Consider the following 18243-nt stretch of genomic DNA (forward strand, 5'->3'; position numbering starts at 1 on the left):
ACATGTTTTAGCTTATTATACTACCTGCTGGTTAGGTAAGAATAACTTTATATTTGTTAGACTATCCAAGTGAATTTTTATATTGTTTTTTTTTTCAGGACAGATAGGGCTCCAATTTGCTAGCATTTTTAAATAAATTATGGCAATGGAGAAAGACAGATCTGTCTAACAACTACTCATTGCTGAACAGAGCATTGTCTCCCTTCCTTTGGCAAATCACCTGCTTAGCAATCTGTATTGGTCTAGAAAACAGTGCATAGTGCAGCGATGTGCAGGAAGGGTGGTGATGGGTAAGAAACAGAGGATGGCACGATTTTGAGATCTGCATAATTGCAGTGCTCAATCTTCTAGGGCGGTGATTGCCAATTTTAAACAAGTGTTATAAGCTATAACAAACAAGTCTAGCAATAAAAGCAGAAAGGTTCTGGGGGCCGCAGTTGAAGGCTCAGGCTGTTGCCCATCACTGTTCTTGGAGAACATTGGGGAGTAGGATCTAGTTTTTAGCATTATTATGTTGCATTTGTTTTAAGTAAATAACGACCCTTTTCTCTGTAAAGTAGCTAGTTAAAATAAGTAGTATTTGGGGAGCTGTACAGGCTATAAGGTTCATATTTGATCATTCTACAATACGTAGAATACTTATGCAGAGATTTTAAAACCGTATTTATAGTTAATTCAGTAACTTTTGATCAGCATTTATCAACTGTGTGCCAATAATTAATTGCAGCCTTATGTCCCAGAAGAATAGTATTCCCCAATGCTGTTGTATCTTTAAGGTTACTGAAATTAGCTGATTTAGCAAATTTTTCACCTGGCTTTTCTTTAAGAATTTAATTTAATTTAATTTGATCTTTGAACAATATGCATAGTTAGCTTTAAATTTACAACATGCTATTAATTTGTTCATTTGTTTTTGATAATTAATTTTCAACAGCAAATTTTTGATATCACCGCTAAAAGAAAACATAACTGTCCTGTTTGTATTAAACACATAGTTATAAAAAAGGTGGAAAAAATCAGACATTCTTAGTGTAATTCCCATAAACACAATAAAGGTTATTTACGCAGTCACTAACTTTATATTTGCCCAAATGTGCTTAATTGTCCACGTAACACATACCTGCATCATGCATTAATGCTGGGTACTGGAACTGCCCATATAGAAGTGCTTTGCAGAACATTTAACAAGATTATGTTCAGATTCAGAGAAATCTGACAGATCTGAGATTTGTGGATCCGAGTATCAACCAAACATGACTTGATTCTTCGCATCAAAATCAGACCTGAAAATGGCGGAAAAACATAATTCTCGCGAGTTTTGGATCGATATCCTATATATATATATTTTTATATATATATATATATATATATATATATATATATATATATGTATATGTAATGTAGATCCAAAGCTCGCAAGAAATTATCGCCCCCTCCACTTTTCTCATCTGATGTTTTAGAACAGACAGTGTTTAAGGAGGAAGGTGGCTTGCAGGCTGTTTTTCTAAAATAGCGTGTAGAGCGACTAGAGCCTTATACTAGGTGAAATAAGGAATTTTAAATAGAATACAATAGCTGTGATTATTTTTAATGCAGTTTAAGTCTGTATAGAGATGCTCACTGACCCCCGTGTTTTGGTTTTGGTTTTTGGATCTGGATTACCTTTGGGTTTTGGTTTTGGTTTTGCCAAAACCGCCCTTGCGTGTTTTGATTTTAGTTTTGTTTAGCTATTTTTTTCAAAATTCCATTTTTTGGGCTAAAATCCCATAATTTAGGTATTATTTTGTACCTACATTATTATTAACCTCACTAATACTAAATTCCAGTGATTTCCATTAAATTTTTACCATCTCACAGGTCACAATATGCTTTCCATACACTTTCAGCCAAATACTGTAGCGATCTGGCTGGATGGTAAGTGACAGAGCAATGACTCAAACACACGGCAGTTCCTACCACATCTAGGACACATTGGCACACAGCAGTGGCATAAAAGAAAAGTGGTGCAAGATGGAATTGTCCTTGGATTATGAAACCAGTTATGGTTCATTTGATCGCTCCACCTGTTTCTTGGATAACTGAGGTAATTCTACAGCTAATACATGGCAACGAGCGCTGATCCCACCGGGATGCAATGCTTTTATCAGACACACACCAATACAGGGTGCCAGACAATGCACTAACAAGAGTCATTGTAATTCCCAGCAAAAAGTGTATATAACACCCTACATTTATTGGTGCAAATTCAGAAAAAAAGCCTGCAAGGACTTGTATATTAGTATTTCAGTAATGACAAATTACCAACGCAGCTCTTCTCTTTGGGTGTATAGTAGACCCTACACTTATTAGTGCAAATTCAGAAAAAAAGCCTGCAAGGACTTGTATATTAGTATTTCAGCAATGACAAAATTACCAACACAGCTCTTCTCTTTGGGTGTATATTAGACCCTACACTTATTAGTGCAAATTCAGAAAAAAAGCCTGCAAGGACTAGTATATTAGTATTTCAGCAATGACAAATTCAGCAATGGACCTCTTGTCTTTGGGTGTATATAACACCATACACTTTTTGTACACTACACCTACTCTCTTTCTCAATCTATCCTACCCCTTCTGTATCCCTCTCTCAAATGGCTCTAAATCGCCATGGAGGACGGTATTTCTACATTCCAAAACTCGCGAGGTCCGAGATCCAACAACGTAACAATGACGTTTGCCTCGATCTGAATTCCGAATTGGCGCAAAAGTACTGAGCCGACTCAGCTTGGTACTTGGATCCCCTTAGTTCGGGTGGGCTTGGCTTTCGGGAAACCGAGCCCGCCCATCTCTAATTCTGTAGCAATCAATCAGCTTTAATAGTTTTCTGAACGGATTGGGTGTCAGTCTGTCAGAGAGTTTAGATAGAGAGTTTAGATAGAGTACTGGCTACCGTGTATGGGTACAGCACTTTATCTATTATATATATATATATATATATATATATATATTTATATGTAGAAAGAAGGAAAATAAGAACGGCGTCTTCTGGTGTAGTATTTGAGAAATAACACAAATATCAACATGATAACATAAGCACGTAGACTACGTAAGGATTCCCGGCTATGTAGCTTCAGAAATATAGGGCTCCAGACACCAAGTGAGTGATACAGAAGACCCAGAGAAGCTGTAAATCTATATGGTGACACCAATGATCACCATATGCATGTACCAAATGTATAGGATAATACACCTATCTGTATTTTCAGGCATCCATCATAGGCAGCACATGGTGTCCAGGAATGCCAGGTACAAAAAACAACAAAGAGAAGACATATAGTGTAATATTGTCAACTATTGTGCCATGCACCCAAGGCTCTATTCAAAAATGGTACTTACTGTATGCAGACAGACAGAACACATTACAGGATACGCATGATGCATATATGCAATAAAAAAAGTCCCATCAGAATGCATGGAAAAGAACTTTAATATCTCTTAATACTATAATCATTAATAAATGTCCATTTACATTTTTTAATCTTTTTTATAACCTTAAATACATATATCAGAATGTTCTTAATGTACATAATATGCATTATTACAGTTTCTCTTACTTGCAAGCACATGTTCTGGCATGCATATGCATCCATCCTCACTACGATTCAGCACTTACACCTGCCCTGTAACTGGTGCGACTGATATAGCTAAAAACACATACCTAACAGTTGTCCAGAGCTTGAATTGGACAAATTTGCATGCTCTCGACCTCGGTACGCCCTTACTGTACAATGCCTTCGTCTGTCCGCTTCTTCCCTCCCCCGGTTCACCCTTCAAATCATAGACTGTTAGAAGAGTCTTTTACGTTTGGACTTGAATTGCATGCACTTGCGTTCACTGGAGTAAAGACTGTTTCTGAGCATACTCAGGGCGATATCACACAAGATATGGCACGCAATGGGACTTGCGTCTGAAGATGAATCAGGCCCGACATGTGCAAAAAGCATTTGCACTGCTGAAGGGGCATTTTGGCACTTTTGTAAATTGCCTTAAATGAATTTTGTAAACTTGTCAGTAAAGTCTATTACCATTTAAAGTAAGAATAAAATAGAAATTAAAGAATTTGTTGGGCCTCATGTAGAGTTTGATGATATCTCAAAACAAAACACATCTTACACAGGTACGTTAAGCTGGATACATCTGGAAGTGTCTCGATGATCAAAATATTGACATTTTGGGTCCATGGCCAGGAAACTTCCCAGACCTTAATCCCATTGAGAACTTGTGGTCAATCCTCAAGAGGCGGATGGACAAAGAAAAACCGACAAATTCTGACAAACTCCAAGCATTGATTAGGCAAGAATGGGCGGCCATCAGTCAGTATGTGGCCCAGAAATTGATTAACAGCATGGCAGGGCGAATTACAGGGGTCTTCAAAAAGAAGGGTCAACACTGCAAATATTGACTCTTTGCATAAACTTGATAATGTAATTGTCAATAAATGCCTTTGACACTTATGAAATGCTTGTAATTTTACTTCAGTATACCATAGCAACATCTAACAAAAAGGTCTAAAAACACTGAAGCAGCAAACTTTGTGAAGACCAATACTTGTGTCATTCTCAAAACTTTTGGCCATGACTGTACAACAGTGATCAAGCACTAACAAGTTTCCCGTGTCCTGGCAGGTTCATATAAAGTCACATTTGCTCCAACATGCCCTTAAACACCCTCCTCCCATGTCGCCTCTTCAATCATAAGGGCCCTTGAGTGGCCTTAACCACAAGATTTGTTTGAGTCTACATAAGGCTGCAAATGAAGCTAGTGCTTTGAGGGCATGCACAGATTTAAATAAGCGTAATATATGCTGAAAATTAGATTTGTTTTCATGTTTTTCTTGAGCCCCAATATTTTTAAAGTATGTAACTGTATCTTCCATAGCACATGGGTAAGCACCCTGGGTACAAAAATAAAATCTCACATTCAAAATTGCAAGTTTTATAGGCTTTGTCCTCATTCAGTGGATATAAAAAGTTAACAAATCATATCAGACCGTTTTACCTCTTTAATGTGACCAAAGGACTGCAGTCTTAGTTGCACAATCAGCCCAAGCATTTCTTCTTCTAATATAATATTGCAAGATGATGAACTGTTCAGTGTATTTAATGACAGCACCAAAAGAGGGTAACTTAAAAGCATCAAGTAGGTGGACAACAAATGGATTTTTTTGTGCGCACTATCTGTGTGCCTTCTGCGCCACATGCATAGCCAGAAATAATACTGATGGATTTTCTTTCTGTAAGTGTATTTACACAAATAAGGGTAATTAATTCATCAACCTGATCTGAGCCGACTGAAGGCAAGGAACAATGGAGTATTGTTATATATGAAAACCTGAAAATGGGTTTTCTATATGTAATTTTCTATATCTCAAAATCCATTCTCTGCCCTGCTATGTCATAAATAAAAATTATTTCTAAATTAGAGGTCATAGACCTTCCTAAGCCTGAAGTTGCATTGGATATAGAAGATTTTGTATCTTATTATTATTCCTTGTATTTCTATCATTTATATAGTGCCATTATAATACGCTGCACTGTACATAGAATATTTGTCATTCATAAGTCAATGCCTCGTTGGTGCTAACATTATAAATTCACTAACACACACAAATTAGGGTCACTATTAGTCAACATCAACTATGTCTTTGGAGTGTGGGTGGAAACCAGAGCACCTGGAGGAAACCCATTCAAACATGAGGAGAACATATAAACTCCATGTGGTAGGGAATTGAACTTATGACCCCAACACTGTGAGGCAGCATTGCTAACAAGTGTGTCACCAGCGGCAGTCAAGTGGTGTGAGTCCCTAGTTGACAAACTCAAATAGAGAATTAAAAGTGTACACTTTGGTTCTCAACTTAGGACAGTCCCCAACTCTTGATCCTTTCTTCTCTAGTCATCTACATCCCATTTCTAATATCAAGAAATTGGGCCTGATTCATTAAGGATCTTAACTTGAGAAACTTCTTATTTCAGTCTCCTGGACAAAACCATGTTACAATGCAAGGGGTGCAAATTAGTATTCTGTTTTGCACATAAGTTAAATACTGACTTGTTTTTTCTTGTAGCACACAAATACTTGATAGCTTATTTGTACACTGAAATTTAAAGTTGATATGTGTGTGCTACATGAAAAAACAGTCAGTTTTTAACTTATGTGCAAAACAGAAAACTAATTTGCACCCCTTGCATTGTAACATGGTTTTGTGCAGGATACTGAAATAAGAAGTTTCTCAAGTTAAGATCCTTAATGAATCAGACCCATTGCCTTGGAAATGGCCACCAGAGGCTATAGTCACTGTAAATGGACCCATACACTTTTAATAGCAAATCAAGTGATCAGATAGAGAGAATTTTGTAAAGAAGAAAGAAATAGTCTAAAGCAGGGGTGTCCAACCTTTTAGCTTCCCTGGGCCACATTGGAAGACGACGAGTTGGTTTGGGCCGCACATAAGATACACTAACAATAACGATAGCTGATCATCCAAAAAACCATAGAAAACATAGTTAACATATATATATATATATATATATATATATATATATATATGAGAAAAAAATGATATATATATATATATATATATATATATATATATATATATATATATATCACTTTTTTTTCAAATCCCCCTATACTTACCTTTCAATCGCCCTGTTCAAAAAATCCTCTTTAGTTATTATACTATAATCACTTTTTGTATTGTTTCGATACAATATCAATAAAGTGCATTTAAGCCAGGCATTGTATCAGGGTGCCCTGACCAGGCCTGCGGTACCTGACATATACATCACTGTGACCCCAAATTGTGACATGTTTTGCTAATTACACCACTATGTTAGTTAAGTGATAACAACTTATAATGGGCCAAAGAGAATAATATATAATGCCCCATTAGTATTACAAGTAGAAGTATGTAGCAGGGAGATAAGGTCCATGATGCTCCAGGACCAGGTGACTTTTATTCACTGGTCAGCGTCCCTTGAAATAATAAAAAAAATCCCCCTTAACTTACCTTTTAATCGGCTTGTTCTCCTGTCCTCTTCTCTTCTCCAATTCTGTGCTGCTGATTGGTTTTCTCGCACGGGTGATTCCTCTGTGCTGCGCTCCGCAATGGATGTTGGGCGTGATGACATCATGCCCGACATTCACTGCGAGCACCGCACGGAGGAGGAGACAAGGGAGGGAGCCGGAGTACCAGCTGACGTGACCGCAAGGTAAGTATTTTCTTTTCAGGATTTTTTTTTCCAATAACAGTGCTGCCCCTTGCCACAATCAAAACTCCTTCTGGGCCACATTTACAGACGTGCTGGGCCGGATGCGGCCCGCGGGCCGGGGATTGGACTACCCTGGTCTAAAGCATGATGATTTGACAGAGTTCTTAAAAAACAGAACATAGAGTATGCCAGCAGAATATGCATGGAAATGTCAGCTTATTATGACACAAAACATCTATCTATTAGGCCTTATCGTGTGTATTTATTTTTACAGCCACTTAAATATTTCAGTCTAAAGTATGTCATATTTTGTTATTATTTCTAATACTGCACTGATTTAGATTCCTGGATTATAACTCAAGGAAGTCATACTTAAATAGAGTTGTTTATTACTCATGGAAGATGGCCATATTAAAAATACTCTACCATATTAGAAGGAATGGTGCTCCTGCTCATGTCTGGTCAATTGCAGCAACTAGCAAAACAATTACTCAACAGTCAGCAACATCAATCTTCTAGATGTTTCCATTTAAAATAACATCTTGTATTTCTCGATATTGTATAGTGTTGAAAAAACTTGATCTTCTAGCTTCATCCACCCATCACATTGAGGCTAAGCCATTCTCACACATGTATCAATTACCAGAACACCACAATCTGTTTCAAGGTTGAGACACTACATTTCTATACTGTTATGTGGGTAACATACATTTTATGTAATGGTTTTCTCACTCTGTAATTTATAGGAAAACCATAAAACATAATAGTCTGTTCAGGACACAGCAGGAAAGCTTCCTTGTGGATTGCAGAACATGGAATCCTTATCACAATGTAGCAACTGCTACAGTGATTATATATAGCACTAATATATGCTCTGAAAGTTATCTGTCTTTTGATGTATTGCACTTTTCAATGAATGGCGTAATTGAGCGCCTCTTGACACATTGGTTGCATCGCTCATCTCTATTTATCCTTTGCTATTCTGTTTGTGAGACTATGGATCAAATGGTGATGGAAAATAAATGGTAAAAATACATTAGGCTTAGAAGCTATGTAGGCAAAGCAAAATGACAGTTGTTGTCAGTGCTTATCCTTAACACATCATGGGGTAAATGTATCAAGCTGAGAGTTTTCCGGCGGGTTTGAAAAGTAGAGATGTTGCCTATAGCAACCAATCAGATTCTAGCTGTCATTTTGTAGAATATACTAAATAAATGATAGCTAGACTATGATCGGTTTTTCAAACCCGCCGAAAAACTCCCAGCTTGAAACATTTACCCCCATATCTGTATCTATCTATCTAGCAAAATTAAAACATAAGGTATTAGATCATATTTTGATCAAAACATTTCAGCCTGCATCCCAGCGTCAAGGGCACCTCATTGTATGCAGGTCCTACACTGACCTATATGCTTCAGACACCAAAATGTAGTTAAAATCAGATGCACTCACCTCCCAGGTATAGAGGCCTATATCTAGCAGGGGATGGCCTATTAAGCCACACCCGAATAAGCCTTACATAAGCTTTATGGACAGTTGCTAGGCAACATAAGGCAAGTTGTTGTCAGCGCATATCCTTAACACTGCATATCTGTGTATCTAGCAAAATGAAAACATGAGGTATTAGTTTGTGCAGGCTTAAATGTTTTGATCAAAATATGAACTAATAGCTCATGTTTTCATTTTTCTAGATATACACAGATATGCAGTGTTAAGGATACGCGCTGACACCAACTATCTTTTTGCTTAGAAGCTATGTAGTAACAATTTTCAGAATGATTCTCCCTAAAGCAGTGGTTCCCAAACTGTGCGCCACAGCTCCCTGGGGTGCCGCGGCCAGGGCTGGAGGTAAGCAAGGCAGGGGACTACTTGGTACTTCTTTTGGCTTAGGGGTGCCTTTAAAAAAATATGGAGACCCTAACGGTACCTTGAGCTGAGAAAGTTTGGGATCCACTGCTCTAAAGCATATGAATTATGTTACTGTTCCAAAATCTTGGTTATGCTCATTGTTTTGAATAACCTTTATTGACTTTTTTCCAAGTTATCAATGCTATTTGATGTTATGGTCAATGTTTTGAATACCCTTGCTTGACTTTTTCAAATGTATTACTGCTAGATTTTTTTCTTAACTGCTGCAAAACTAGATTCCTAATGTATTGGATTGTCCTTGGAAATTGGTATTTTTCTACTTTTTCATTCATCATCAATTATAATTTAGATTCTAATGTGGTAGTTTATTACTCTTTAATAAGTGTATTTAATGGCTTCACGCAATTAGCACACCTGTTGTACTATATTTTGTTCCTAAATAGTCCCAATCACTTATAGTGCACACAGTGGATATTGCTATTTTGTGTGAATCAATGTTTAAGATAATTCAGCCTATAAATTTACTACGAACCAGTGACATCACTGAAGCATGACGAATATTTATGAGACACTGGCTCCTGCTGAATTTTCATGAAAATTGATTCATCTTTCACCCTCTTCCTTAATGCCTACCATCCTTCCACCTAACCCATATTCCCCTCTCTCCTCCCGGCCCCTTCTCCCTCCCATATGCATCAACTGACTCCCTTTGTGCCTGAGTCTTGTTTACCCTCCCTTAGGATGTAAGCTCACTTGAGCAGGGCCCTCTTCCCTCCTGTATCCATACCTGTTCTTCTGCTCCGTCCTTACTGCATTAGCCTGCCTGGAGCCTCTGAAGTTTGGTATTTATTGTTTATTGTTCAGTAATGTCTTACCCTGTATAGTCTACTGTTTTGTACAGTGTACGGCACTGCGGAACCCTTGTGGCGCCAAACAAATAAAGGATAATAATAATAATAATAATAATACCACTTGCAGAAGACATGTTATTTTTAAATATTGGAGATTTTTGCTTTAATTAAAGCAAAACTAAATCTAATATAAAATATACAAAGTTGTTCTATTGGGTACATAGTAATAATGTAAATGACCCCTTCCTAAAATACTGGATTTATAAACTTATAGATCCATATCCACCCTATATTGTATGTAGGAACACAAACTATTCTTATTCTTTGTGCATTCTAATATAATATTAATGGTAAAGGAGTGTCAAAGGAGTAGGTCTATGCCTGCCAAGACTGCAAAGTGTGTGACATGCATAGTTGAATTTGGCAATTGGCAAAGACTCCCTATAAATGATTTTAAAATGTTGGCAACTTTACTCCTTATACACAGATTAATGCATTCTAGCTTCCTACATTATACTTGTACATGCTTCAGTACTAAAATGCCCCCTTCCCACTTCAACACTCTCACTTCACCTGTAATGGTCAATGGCAGCTTGAAATTGCTTTCCTCTCCTACTTTTGTGTCTTCATGAGTCCTACCTTGTGTATTTAATTCATTGGTGGCAATGGATTTCTGCAGCACGGTGAAGGCAGATAGTGCTAAATGAAAGAGGGAAAAAAGAAGTACAAGATTGTAGACAAGACATTGTTTCAGCAGGAAAATAGAGTGTATAGTGTTAGCAAAGGTGGAAAGACATGAAAGTGCAGAGTGAGAGATACAACATAGAGAAAGAGAGAGAGACAGATGTTGTACACATACAAAAAGACAGGTGACAGCAGTGTCGATTCAGACTCTTTGCAGGCTAATTATTTCAGCAGCAGTGCTGCTAAAAACCACAGCTTTACTGGGCCGGTACGTAATCATGTGGTAGCAGTTTGGTTACCTTACACTCATCTGGGCATTGCTGATAGTTGCTATACATTAAAAAGGACACTTACATAATAGAGTTTTGCTAGTTATTGCTATAAACTATAAAGTTCATAATATGTAAAAATATATATATATATATATATATATATATATATATATATATGTGTGTATATATAAAGTTCAGTTTACATTAGCTACATTTCAGTAGCTTACATTCCACAAAAACTGCCCTTTAAAATGGAGCTCACATCTAGTTCTGAAATGATTATTCATGCAAAACATAATTGTTTTACCGAACAACCTGCCCTTTAGGCATATAATTAATAAGATAGGCCGAATGACAGCAGGTAACATGCTATGAGGAAAAATGCTGGCTATTTGGTAACATGCTATGAGGAAAAATGCTACCTATTGCTTTATGTAAATATCACTGTATACTATCTACTTAATTGGACTCAAGTACAGGTCAGATTGACATGAATAATCTCCCATTCATCTTACTTCACACAGAAGGTTGCTTTGGAATACAGAGTGTTAGTTTATATCATGGAAATTTTGAAACATGTTTACTTACACTTGTAAGAATTTTCTAGATTTAGGTAATACCCTACTATAGCCAATATTAACTAAAACAAATTTGCTGTAGCAGAGGGTTAACTGAACCATCTAACGTTTTCCTGTGGGTCTAGAGAGCTCTGATTCATGGTATAATCATTTTTAACCTTTACATAATCAAAGGGATTTCCCCCCTTTGTGACCAAGCAAATTACTTCAGGGTATGTCTGTTTCATTATAAATAATTTTCATAACTTTTCTTGGTTCCCAAAGTATGTTTTATATTATTTTTGTCAGAAGAGATGGGGCTTCCTATTTGAATATTTTTTTTTTCTAATCTACCATATATAGGTAAAATGGCAAATTTACATACTTGTGTAACTGTTACAAGTTCAGTAATCAAGCTAAACCAGCTACATCTCCTGAGTGTAACAGTCAGGGGCGCCATCAGGGGGGTACATGGGGTACTGTTGTAATGGGCCCGGGCTCACCAGGGGGCCCGGCGGTGGCGCAACACATACTTACCAAGGGGGCCCGCTGTCTTCCAATCTCCGTTGGTCTCCACCGCGTCTCCGCTGCTCTGAGCTGCTGTCTGTTGCTGTCTTCAGCCTGGCTGTCAGCGTGACAGCCAGGCAACAGAATGCGATCGCAGGGGTGGAGGAATCATTCCCCTGCGATCATATGATCTGCCTGTGACAGCCAGGCAGCTGCCATCATGATCGCAGGGGAATCATTGCTCCGCCCCTGCGATCATGTGATGTTCCCTTCTCACTGATGGTGTGGTGTGACCTGACGTCACACCACTGTTCCCGCCACCGCAGAAGAAGAGGGAGCAGCAGCTGCAACATCTCTAAAACTGTAAGTATATTTTACAGATTTTTTTTTCAGTTTTATCTGTTTGGGGGGCCCGGCCCACGTCATTTGTATTGGGCCCCATGATATCTGATGGCGGCCCTGATAACAGTAACACATATGTGTAGTCTATTTTAAATGTGAAGGACGTTCTGGACTGTATGATTTTGGTTTACTTATTTTTGCTCTGATGTGTCTTCCTTTTTACTGGCACTAAAAGGTTCAGTGTAACTGGATCTAATCAAGTTACTTCTACTCAATCCAATTTTATTGTTAGCAAGCAGGAGGGATCTGATAAAGGTCTCTCCTATCCTGCCTTTCCCTGGGACTAGTAGGCAACGTCCTTATGATGTCACTGAACTGATGTAACAGGATTTCCTGTCCAGATAAGGAAATTAACTCTAAGTGCTATGATCGGGGTATTAGGAACCAATTTAAATGATTCCTGGAAGCTTTTCTGGACACCAGTTTCTGTCTGCTATTTGAAAACGTCAGGGCAGAGTTTACCAGCCCACGCTTTACCTTTATAATAAGGTGTGTCGTCGGCATGTGTTTAGGCTACACAAAGGATTCCATATTTCTTTGAAAGTCTGTACAATGTCAATGACATGAATAACTAAACACACTTGCATTATATAGAATTTTCCTTGCTTTCAGCATGTACAATACAGCACTAAACATTGAATAGTTCTTTATGACCCACTTTTGCAAAGCCTGAGATTGTGGAACAGAAATGATTATCATTCTAAAATGTCCTCGATGGTCTGCACAACCATACTGCTGCCTGGGACGGCAATGAAATGTCTCACTTCTTATCCCATACAAAAACTATCAACAAATATAGTATTTTTAAGTATTAATACACTAATCAAGCAACTGCCTTATACATTTGCCACAAGAGAATTGTTATTTTTAAAATTCATAATTTTTTTGATACCTTCCAAAACTTGTTCCCTGAGACAGTCCCTGTGTGTGCTCTTACTCACCTATAATACAATGAATTAACCTGATATCGCTGCAAAAATCTAAATGTCCCTATTACTAAAATGAAATGTCAGTGTGATAAGAACTGACAGCATATTTTATTGCAGTGGTTTTACCACTCTCCCTTTGAGCTCGTTCTCATCTCTGGGTTACAGCGAAGGTCATTTGCTAATAGCAGGATATAGAGATGAGCAGCACTTATGCACATATACACCTATTTATCTGCCTCACCCATACAATGTTGTGATTTTGGACAACTCCCTTAATTAATTACAAATTAAAATATTCATTATAAAATGATGCTCCTTGGAGATTAATTTATGTATTAAAGAAATCATGAGAGTAAGGGGGTTTTAGGGCTGTCTGTATTTCATGTATCACATTTGTGTACTGGAATGTTTTTTACGTTGGTATTAGTGTGCATAACAATGTGCTTTCCCATATAAAGCGTGCCTGGATACTGACACCTCTGGAGCACCCATATAAATTTCTTGTGTAATCAAAAAATGTTCTGCTACCTCCACTAACCTAGAAATTCCCCTGTATCCTGTAAATGTACACTCTCCACCCAGAGGTTGAACTAGAGAGCTGTGGGCCCTGGTGGATGCAGGGAGGTGGGATCCAAGGCCCTTGATCCTCTGGTATCTGCCATGCAGTTGGCCGTATTATCTCCATGGGCCCCCGATGCACCACACTTGCTGCATCAATGGTAGTTCCGCCACTGTCTCCACCCCTTGAAACTCATTTAAATATCTTGACCTGCAATGCAACATCTTAGACTGGCTAAACACTACAGTGTTTTTAGCTGATCATTGGGCCAAACAGACGATAAACATCCAGTTGGCCCGATATTAGCGTGTACCCTGCAACAATGAATGATTATCATTCCAAAGCACATCATGGTATTGAACGAGATTCTTAAACTGAACTAAAAATCTCGTTCAACGATGGAAGGATGTAGTTCCAATTATGCAGTGTGTATACACTCACGGCCGCAGGGTCCATAGATCTCTATGGGGTGTGCGGAGTCAGGATCTTCTCAGTGATGGCTGTGACAGATGAAGAGCACAGATCTGATGGTAAATCGTTTAAAGCTTCAATAGTATGCAATCGGCATGCTGATTGGGAGTTTTTTCTTTAGTTGCTGGTAAAATTGCTAAAAATATGGCATTGTTAGAATATTCCTGTAGTGAGTAATCAGCCTTAGTATTTTACAGCCTTTCTAGAGCTCTCCTACCAGCTCAACCTAATATGATCTGAGGTCATGTCTTGACTGACCCTGTCATTAGGTGAACCTAGGCAGTCGCCCAGGGTGCAATGATTTAGGAGCACCTAAAACATTGAATGAGTGATATAATGTAACTCATCCAGTTTTTTTTTATTTTCTCCTCTGTGCCCCTACACTTAGCACCTGCCTCTGATATGGGAGAGAGACTGCTGGCTGCTGCTCCTCATTGTTAGTGATGGGCTTGGAGTGTGTCGCTCCCAGTCTAAAAAGTAGATGATACCACAAACCCCCACCTCCCATCTGTTAATGTAGGAGGCAGTGTGGATGGGGTGCAGAACACAGCACCTCTATACCACACCTGGGGGTAAATGTAGGAACGTGCGGGTTCTTCAACTCCGGCGTGTTCAGCGTCTTCGGCGATTAAATTTAAAGCGGCGCTGCATTGTAAAGGGAAACTTCCCTTTACAATGCAGCGCCACTTGAAATTTAATCGCCGAAGACGCTGAACACGCGGGTGTTGAAGAACCCGCACGTTCATACATTTACCCCCTGGTGGGGGTTATACACAGAGATCTGGAGATGACATATACTGTTCACAAATCTTCTGTTGACAACTACTTGTCTGAAAAGATTAATAAATTAAGTAAGAAAAGGGAAAAATATGCTAGATAATACTATGATTATTCATTTTGAAAATACATTTACTTTTTATATCAAATAAACTGTTTTTGGAGAGCATCATTTATTATATAGAAACATATGGCTTAATATTCCTAAATGACTTTATCTGTCAATCAGAAAGACACAGAAAGTGAAATATTGCCATTTTCCAGACATGCCTAGACAGAAAATGTGGTTTACCTCTTGTTAAACAGCAAGCTATAAAACTTTACAGATTCACATATTTGAAGTGTCAGAGCAAGCCGCACGCAAAAGTACATCCTATTTAAATTTCATTGTTATAAAACGCAGCATGAGTTGTAAATTCAATGGTGCACATCATAACATTCTGAAGACAAAGCTGAAAGCAAATACATCAGCAGGTGCTACATTTTTGTTGAATATGTTTAGTCCACAAGCATTTTCTTATTAACACCACTGAAATCTGAAAATGAAATGCATGCATGCCGGCGAGTATTGTTAAAAGTCTTGGCAAATAATACATTGCATTCCAATTTCTGCAGGACTAACGTGACCCACATGTCGACTGGATGCTCTGTCTTTTCATAAATTAAAAGAGTGTTTTGACATAAAGGTTGCAGAAAATTGTGACTCCTAAATAGTCATTCTTTTCACCTAATGAAATGTTTAAAAATCTGATCTCTTGACATTTTTCTAGGAAAAAATAACAGGAAAACATAGTTTCCTAAAAATAATCTTATGTTGAGACAATTTACTCTAAATAAGCATAGAAACATAGCTTAGCAAAAGTTTTCACCTCCCACCTGCTAAGGTAAGATGCAGCGTGGGCACATCTCCAGGGAGAGGGGGATTGCGCAGTGCCCTGTGTGAGTGTGCTCTGAACCTGAATGCAGTTGACAGATCGTGGATAAATATAATGCAAACATCTAAGTAAATGATGCATTTATTTGTGCAAAGCTGTCACCCAAACTCTGCCAGCTTAGTTAAAGAACTTCCCTCTATTCATGGCAACCTGTTGCAGAGAAGTAACAGAGGGCCTAAATAAGGAGAGCAAAGCATAAAAAAGGAGTAACTTTGCACCTGGGCAAAACCATGTTGCATTGGAGGGGGAGGTAAATTTAAAATGCGAGGACAGTTTTATAGTTGGGGTATGTCCTAGATCAACTTTAAATGTCAGTGTAAAAATAAAGCATTAAAGCACAAAAGCATAAAACAGCCTATATTCAACTTATGTGCAAAATAATAAACTAATTTGCACCCCTTGCATCGTAACATGGTTTGTCCTGGGGGACATTTACTCCTTTTTTGCTTTACTTTCCTTAATGACTCAGGCCCAGGAGGGCTTGGGGAACACCTATTTTATGTACATTCCACAACTGCACTAAATTGTGGTTTACACCAATTATTTAATATTTAATCTATCACATAATAATTTTTATTTTTACTTGGTGTGCTTTTAAACATGTTGAAGCTATCGACAGCTACTGTGAAAAAAGATGATTTCCTCCCAGCCACATTTTAAAGTATTTCATTCTACTGTACATTTACTAATCAATGCAACCTTTAAATGTATCCTTTTGCAATTATTGTAAAAATGATTGTAAAAATAAACTTAGTTTTGGAGATTTCGAGTAGTAAAGCAGTATAATAACAGTAAAACCAGGTGTGCTCCTGCCCAACTGCATTGCAGTGCTAGTTTTAATTGAAGCAGTTTAAATATTTACCATGACAAAAATGAATCAATATGCAAGTCCTTAAAAAAAATCCCTACTCACACAAACATAATGCCAAAACATAATACTGTTGGGAACCTAATTGAAAATATACTGTTTAATGTAACACCAGGATAGATGCAATGTACCATTTTAGGACGATTACATAAATAATTCAGTTTTATAGTAAAACAGAACATGATTCATGGATTGACGCCAGACATACACTCTACTAATATATACAATAGCAATAGCTGAAAGCAAATAAGTCTAACAAAGTGTATACAATTGCTGATTAAACAAATAATTATGTGTTTAACTTTAAATGCATATGTTGTGTCTGTTTGGTTACATGCAGTTATATTGTGTTTGTGTGTTATTATTATTATTATTATTATTATTTAGAATTGTATTTATTAATTTAATTACTCAATTAAACTGTCTATTTTTATTTCAGATGGCTATACCACTGACGATATTGAGTTTTATTGGCGTGGGGGCAACCATGCGGTCACAGGAGTGGATAGAATTGAATTGCCACAATTTTCCATCGTAGACTACAAGCTCCTCTCGAAAAATGTTGTTTTTTCTACAGGTTGGTAAACAATACATTAAGTATAGTACAATATGTTAAATACATGGGTTATTTTAAGTCTCTGTAAACCATTTGTTAATGTCCAGCTTAATGCTGCACTTACTGCACTTACGCCTGTGGTTTGGGAGAAGGGTTCAAAGAGTGGTGTTGGATGTTGTCTGCTCTGTTCACTCATGTTCACTGCAAAAAAGTACAAGGTGATCAATGGAATGTTCTCCTTTGATGGTCAGAGGAGGTTATTCCATTGATACCCTTGTGTTTACTTGCAGTGAACATAAGTGAATAGAGCAGGCAGCATCCACCGCCTCTCCTGATCACAAGGAGAAGTGTGTGTAGGGTCATTGGAGTCAATAGGTTCTATCTTCATAATAATGTACATGCCTATACTGGCATTAAAAAAACCACAGTGTTCTACAAAAGTAAAAGCATGCTTTTTAATGCCAATGGGTAACTGGTCTGGATCTCTTGTATAAAAATCTTGTATTTGTGTTATTGATGAGAAAGGACCACTAAATGCAGTTGCCCTTTCACTCCAGTAGACATAGACAAGTTGCCATATCAGTAGACTTGATGTTCTATAAACCAGGTGACATCTATATGTATTCTACATCCATGCACAACATGGACAAATCAATGTAGCCATATAGTCAACTGAAGCCTTTCATAATGCCCTGCCTATTTACACTGGTTAGGGATTTATAACACTTAAAGAGGGAACTCCACTTATCTTGT

The 18243-nt window shown here is 37.7% G+C and overlaps 1 protein-coding gene across 2 annotated transcripts in view; it reads left to right on the forward strand.

Moving 5' to 3' along the window:
- GABRB2 (gamma-aminobutyric acid type A receptor subunit beta2) overlaps nt 1-18243 on the forward strand; it is a 290248-nt gene that overhangs the window by 262412 nt on the left and 9593 nt on the right. For both annotated transcript variants that reach the window (XM_075209876.1, XM_075209877.1), the window contains exon 6: nt 17374-17511. In XM_075209876.1, the coding sequence (XP_075065977.1) occupies nt 17374-17511 (138 nt within the window). The remainder of the gene's footprint in view (nt 1-17373; nt 17512-18243) is intronic.

Source organism: Mixophyes fleayi, chromosome 4 (assembly GCF_038048845.1).
Source record: "Mixophyes fleayi isolate aMixFle1 chromosome 4, aMixFle1.hap1, whole genome shotgun sequence".
NCBI classification, from domain to species: domain Eukaryota; kingdom Metazoa; phylum Chordata; class Amphibia; order Anura; family Limnodynastidae; genus Mixophyes; species Mixophyes fleayi.